General features: G+C 60.7%; 1 protein-coding gene across 5 annotated transcripts in view; it reads left to right on the plus strand.

Moving 5' to 3' along the window:
* LOC122363855 (PH and SEC7 domain-containing protein-like) overlaps window positions 1-6,812 on the plus strand; it is a 56,660-nt gene extending 49,848 nt beyond the window's left edge. The window contains exons 12-14 of one of the 5 annotated variants that reach the window (XR_006253432.1): window positions 1,351-1,493; window positions 5,738-6,230; window positions 6,415-6,812. Coding sequence is in view for 4 of the 5 variants with exons in the window: in XM_043333648.1 (XP_043189583.1) it covers window positions 1,351-1,493; window positions 5,738-6,125 (531 nt within the window). In the remaining variant the exon portion in view is untranslated. The other 4 variants (XM_043333648.1, XM_043333649.1, XM_043333650.1 and 1 more) reach the window with 4 other exon arrangements.
* Window positions 6,813-6,831: the final 19 nt, after the last annotated feature.

A 6,831-nucleotide genomic window follows, 5' to 3' on the forward strand; every position in this document is an offset into this window, starting at 1 on the left:
ATGGCCAAGTTATACGCATTATTGCAAAAAATTCACAATTATTAATTTTTCAAATCAATTTTTCAGTACGTATTTGACATCGTACACCAATATAAATGGCACCATCGTGTTTCTGAGCTCAAACTGCATCCAATAGACACCTTTTTGTTGAAAAATTTTAACTTCAAAATTTCACCTTTTTTGACCTGAAAGTGATCTGACCTAACCTAATTTGACTCAAAATGACCTCGAATGACACAGACGACATCAAATTCGAAATATATGGCCTAAATGGACCATAAAACATGTGTCACGTGACCGACGCATGATATAATATTTTCGTGACCTGTGATGACCTGACCCTGACCTGAAAATCAAAGTACAAGTTTGGTACCCTCAAGGTATCTAGAGCATCTGTTCACGAGTGTGGAAACCAAAAATGAGCCTGATCTGACTTGTAAGACGGCGGCCAGAGCCCAAAATGTGAACAAGCAAAAATGCTAATAATTTTTACTTTGACCTGACCTGTGACGTCATCAGTGACCTCGAGGTCAATGAAATTAGGTCTCGCTCGACAGTTTTTCCGGGGCTATCAGACGCCGTTTGAATTTTGACGATCGGCCCAGTAGTTTCGGAGTTAAGAGGGGGGGCTATGAATAGCCCCCCCCCCCCCCCCCCCCAGTAGGGCGTGTTATACACAGACCCCAGTGGGGCGCGGGTTAATTCACTAGATGGGAATAAAACACTCGGTATGTGATACATATAACTAGTTATACCCCTCGATTTGCCCTCGCGCTTAGTCTATTCTAATCATCACTGTCGCATTTTTATCAGAGATGATGTCGCCGCTAAACGGGTTGTTTTGTTTGCTTGCTTGCGCTGAATTGCCATTACAGATTATTGAAGGATTATGCTAAAATAGGAATGGGGCAAGGGAGGATATGCACTGCAGGTGTTTAATTTAGATCACAAAGGCATCATTTCCGGCATCGTGCAGAGTCATTATCTTCCCCTCCTCTGCACTGCGGCATCTCTGCGCCCCACACACGGCGTCCTCACTCCACGGCCGGCCGCCGCCAACTGACCCACTCGCCGGGCGCCGCGACCTGACCCGTGTTGCTGCCGCGGCCTGCGCAATAGAGTCGGGGCTGGAATCCGGGGGTTCGGCCGGCCGGCCGCCTCTGGAGCGGGGGACTTTTTTAGTAGACCTACTGTACAGAGGTCAGTGGGGCACCGGGCTATCGCACCTGAGATCGTTCAAGGAGATGGGACCCGCCGTCCCCATCCCATGTCCTCCCTGTGTACCGCGATGCTCCCCTGTGCCACCGTCCCCGCTCGCCCCGGTGTCACGTGCCCCGGTGGTGCCCCCAGGCGGTGCGGTACCGCACCTACTGCCAGCTGCTGCGCTCCAAAATGGCCGCCGAGCCGCCGCCGCCAGCGCCCCTGGCGGCCGCCGCCGCAGTCTCGCCTACCGCAGCAGCCGACAGAGGGCGGCCCGGGCGGACGGCCGACAGGTACAGTTATATGCAGGCCGTGCGGGCCGGAATGGACTAGTGGCGCCACCCTGGCGGTGGTCTCTGCTACTGCAGCTGCCCGGTCGTCCGAGAGGTGGCGGTGCGCTCGGGACTAACCCTGGTGGTCGGGACGGGTGTGAGTGTGTGCGGTGACGCTAACACAAGGCTGCGAGCCGCCGGGGCGGGCAGAGCTGCGGGATATCAGTCACAGCGAGACCGGCAGAGCTGCGGGATAGCAGTCGCAGCGAGACCGGCAGAGCTGCGGGATAGCAGTCGCAGCGAGACCGGCAGAGCTGCGGGATAGCAGTCGCAGCGAGACCGGCAGAGCTGCGGGATAGCAGTCGCAGCGAGACCGGCAGAGCTGCGGGATAGCAGTCGCAGCGAGACCGGCAGAGCTGCGGGATAGCAGTCGCAGCGAGACCGGCAGAGCTGCGGCATTCGCTTGCTGTCAAACCAGGCCCTGACTCCTCCTATCTCCGTTTGACTGCGACTCTGACTCACCGCCTGACTCCCGCCGTGACCATACTACCGACAATACTCTCCCGGCCTGGTCTGAGGCTGGTGCCCCGCCGCGGACAGACCACGGACTGCCGCGTGGCGCCGACTGGGGTCCGTCCCCGTACACTGGAGGCGATCCCAGCGGGCGGGCAGCGGCCACCCGGCGCCGGCCGCCGGCCGCCGGGCGGTGTCTGCTGGCGGGACAAACTGCAGGGGCCAGCTGTCCCCGCGGTGAGCCGATATGCAGCCTCCGCCCCCGGCGCCGCGGCGCCCAGCGCTGCGCGCCCAATCGACAATAACGCCGTAACATTATCATCGATATATGCACGTATCGACAATAGCTGTACGAGACAATACGCCGACAGGTCTGTGGCCCCTATCGGTGGGCTATCGGTGGGCTATTGGTAGGCTATCGGTGGGCTATCGGTGTATCGATAATTGACGCTGGCCCGGCGCCCCCACTCAGCGGACTGCGGCGGGGAGTCTCCGCCAGAAATCCACAGTGTGTGGCGATATATGTCTGCAATTATCTGGACATCTGGCTACTTTTGGACCGTGTCCAGGAAATTCCCCAGTGTATGACGATATATGTGTAAATCTCTGGACATCTGGCGACTTTTGAACCGTGTCTGGGAAATGTGCGATTGTTTTGCGCCGAGCGTCTGTGGTATACGTTGGGGAGACGCGGACGCCATATTACCGCGGTCTGCCAGCGGCTGACCGTGTCAGTCGCGGCCTTCCTGTGATTATTTGACCGCCTCCAGCGCCGCCATATTGTGAGGGCCGGCGGCACAGCCCTGCGGCTCGGTTAGTGATTATTTTACCGCCTACAGTAGGGTCATACTGTGTGCGGCGGCAGGGCCGCCGGTCCATCATTACGCGTACGGTGCTGAGCTGTGTGGCTGTAAGATGCTAAATGCCAGCGCACGGCTGCTCAGTGCATATAATGCCGCGTATTGGGCAGCGGGGCGCACTCCGTGCTGTTAGATCTGCGCTGAATCCCGGCTGCGGGGCGTGCCAGGTTTTTACTGAATCTCACTGGGTCGGCCCGGTTGCCAATAACGGGACGTTTCGCGGCCGGGCGCCGTGCTGACCGTGCGATGCCGCGTTCCGTAATTGTCTGATGCGCCGTGTACGGTAACGGCCGAGTGATCCGATGAGCGCGCGCCTTTTCCAAATGTCTGTGTGTTGGGCAGTGCGCCGGTCGCCGGGTTGAGTCCCGGCTCTGACGGCGCGGGGGGCGGCCGAGCGGCCAGTTTTGTAGACGCCGTGTGCCATTGAAATACATGCCGTACCGCTAGCTGAGGTGGTGGGAGGACGCGCCGCGGGACGGCAGCTGGGCGCGGCGGCCTGTCACCGGCCAGCCAGCCGTCCAGCCGCCCACCGCGGTACGGCTGGCCGCACCGTCCCGGCCTGGGGGAGGGGGCGGGCCGGCCGTCCAGCCGCCCACCGCGGTACGACTGGCCGTACCGTCCCGGCCTGGGGGAGGGGGCGGGCCGGCCGTGCAGCGGTGCCGTCCCCTGTACGGCGCTCTAGACGACCGTCTGCAGCTGTAGCCGAGCCTTTGTGTCTTTAGATTGCTTTAAACTCTGTTTTCTCGGTAGATTTCTGCCTGATTTCTATCTTGGTGATGGTGTTCTCTGAGCTAACTCTGTTCCCGCACTTCACCGTCCCAAAATAACTAACAGCCGTGCTGTGCGGACCCTCCCCGCCGCCGTATAGCGGCTGACGCTGGTCACGGCCGCCCGCGTGTCAGACTGAGCTCCGCGGCGGGCTGCCGGGCCCCTCCGCCCACTGCTCCCGTAGTCTGTGTGGTAGATTCTGCGGCTCCACTAACAGCGCTGCACGGTGACGGGAGGTGACGTCACCGGCCGTACCGTCCAATCGGTGAGTGCGCCAATCTCTTTTGCCATCAGCTGACCCTGCGCCGACCAGTATAGACCAGTACAGACTGGCTTCGGCAGGCTTTGTATGGCCTGAAGTGTCTGATAGGTATAGGTGTAAGGTGACGTTTCCATTTGGCTAGTTTCTTCACTGTTCATGTGTGTTGCATCATAGATCTCGAGCAGCTTTTGATGAAACTTCTGAAAACTCAGCCTTATTTTTCAATGGAAAAGCAATCTTAACGAAATGCTTGAGCTTTTAATCACAAATGTTGGATGATTCCTATTTTCCGTGTGTCTATGGGTATATGCGTTATGTATGTGTGCCATCCCTTGACCTCTCCCTTTCTACCTATCCCCGGGGAGGAGGAGCCCTCTGACCTCTCATTGTGTACCTGTACTACTATCCCCGGGGAGGAGGAGCCCTCTGACCTCTCATTGTGTACCTGTACTACTATCTCCGCGGAGGAGGAGCCCTCTGACCTCTCATTGTGTACCGCAGCGCTGTCTCCGCGGAGGAGGAGCCCTCTGACCTCTCCCTGTGTACCTGTACTACTATCCCCGGGTAGGAGAAGCCCTCTGACCTCTCCCAGTGTACCTGTACTACTATCCCCGGGGAGGATGAGCCCTCTGACCTCTCTCAGTGTACCTGCACTACTATCCCGGGGAGGAGGAGCCCTCTGACCTCTCCCAGTGTACCTGCACTACTATCCCAGGGGAGGAGGAGCCCTCTGACCTCTCCCAATGTACCTGCACTACTATCCCCGCGGAGGAGGAGCCCTCTGACCTCTTCCAGTGTACCTGCACTACTATCTCCGGGGATGAGGAGTCCTCTGACCTCTCCCAGTGTACCTGCACTACTATACCCGGGGAGGAGGAGCCCTCTGACCTCTCCCTGTGTACCTGCACCACTATACCCGGGGATGAGGAGCCCTCTGACCTCTCCCTGTGTACCTGCACTACTATACCCGGGGAGGAGGAGCCCTCTGACCTCTCCCAATGTACCTGCACTACTATCCCCGCGGAGGAGGAGCCCTCTGACCTCTCCCAGTGTACCTGCACTACTATCCCCGGGGATGAGGAGTCCTCTGACCTCTCCCAGTGTACCTGCACTACTATACCCGGGGAGGAGGAGCCCTCTGACCTCTCCCTGTGTACCTGCACCACTATCCCCGGGGAGGAACCCTCTGACCTCTCATTGTGTACCGCAGCGCTGTCTCCGCGGAGGAGAAGCCCTCTGACCTCTCATTGTGTACCGCAGCGCTGTCTCCGCGGAGGAGGAGCTCTCTGACCTCTCCCTGTGTACCGCAGCGCTGTCTCCGCGGAGGAGGAGCCCTGTGACATCTCCCAGTGTATCTGCACTACTATCCCCGGGGAGGAGGAGCCCTCTGACCTCTCCCAGTGTACCTGCACTACTATACCCGGGGAGGAGGAGCCCTCTGACATCTCCCTCCGTACCTGCACTACTATACCCGGGGATGAGGAGCCCTCTGACCTCTCCGTGTACCTGCACTACTATCCCCGGGAAGGAGGAGCCCTCTGACCTCTCCCAGTGTACCTGCACTACTATCCCCGTAGAGGAGGAGCCCTCTGGCCTCTCCCTGTGTACCGCAGCGCTGTCTCCGCGGAGGAGGAGCCCTCTGACCTCTCATTGTGTACCGCAGCGCTGTCTCCGCGGAGGAGGAGCCCTCTGACCTCTCCCAGTGTACCTGCACTACTATACCCGGGGAGGAGGAGCCCTCTGACCTCTCCCTGTGTACCTGCACCACTATCCCCGGGGAGGAACCCTCTGACCTCTCATTGTGTACCGCAGCGCTGTCTCCGCGGAGGAGGAGCCCTCTGACCTCTCATTGTGTACCGCAGCGCTGTCTCCGCGGAGGAGGAGCCCTCGGCCGCCGCCGGCTCTGGCGCCACCAAGGAGCACCTGCTGTCGGCTAAGAAGCAGCGGCGCCCCACCCCGGACCAGGCGCAGACGGGGCAGACAGTGGCGGACAGCGCCGCGGGAGCAGACGGCAGCGTGCCGCCGCCGGACGGGGAGGGTGCGGCCGCAGCTGAGCGGCCGGCCACCGGTACAGCCGCCCAGGGTACTCCTGCCACCGGTACAGCCGCCCAGGGTACTCCGGCCACCGGTACAGCCGCCCAGGGTACTCCGGCCACCGGTACAGCCGCCCAGGGCACTCCGGCAGGCGCCTCAGCCGCCGCAGACGGTGAAGTCACCGCCAAGAAGAAGCGCCGCTGGTGGCAGAAATGAGCCGCTCCGTTAGAGGCCAAACGGCGCGGCTGGAGGCCCGCTCCGGTAGAGGCCGAACGGCCGCGGACCGGACCGGACTTTGTTAGAGGCCGAGCCGCGGACCGGGTCGGACTCTGTTAGAGGCCGAGCCGCGGACCGGGCCGGGCCTGACTCTGTTAGAGGCCGAGCCGCGGACCGGACCGGGTCGGACTCTGTTAGAGGCCGAGCCGCGGACCGGACCGGGTCGGACTCTGTTAGAGGCCGAGCCACGGACCGGGCCGCTGCAGGAGACCCAGCGGCCGCGGACCAGGCCGCTGTCTGCGCCTGTGTGCCCCCGCTGGCCTGTCTGGGCCGGTGTGTGTGTGTCTGTCTGCTCCCCAGTCCGTCTGTTTCTGTGTTACCAGCCGGCGGAGGTGTGTGTTCGCCGCGGCCCGCAGTAACACGGTGTGCTCCCCGCGCTAACCCCGGCTGTGCCCCCCGGCCGGTTAGGCCGCCATTAGTCGGCGCGTCTGCCCCCGCCCGGAGAGTTGAGTCACGGCGCCGCCTGTGTGATTTCAGTGCCACTGGCTCTGCCGGATATTGCGCCGTTAGATGTGTTGGATATGACGTGAGTAGGTACTGGTAGGCGCCGCCGTGTCAGTGGCCGTGTGTCTGTGTGTCTGTGTGCTGAATGTAGGTACAGAGCTACAATACAAAAACCGGCGGAAACTCTGTGACTGCTTCAGGG

Source organism: Amphibalanus amphitrite, unplaced genomic scaffold (genome assembly GCF_019059575.1).
Source record: "Amphibalanus amphitrite isolate SeventyFive unplaced genomic scaffold, NRLGWU_Aamphi_draft 000643F_arrow, whole genome shotgun sequence".
NCBI lineage: Eukaryota > Metazoa > Arthropoda > Thecostraca > Balanomorpha > Balanidae > Amphibalanus > Amphibalanus amphitrite.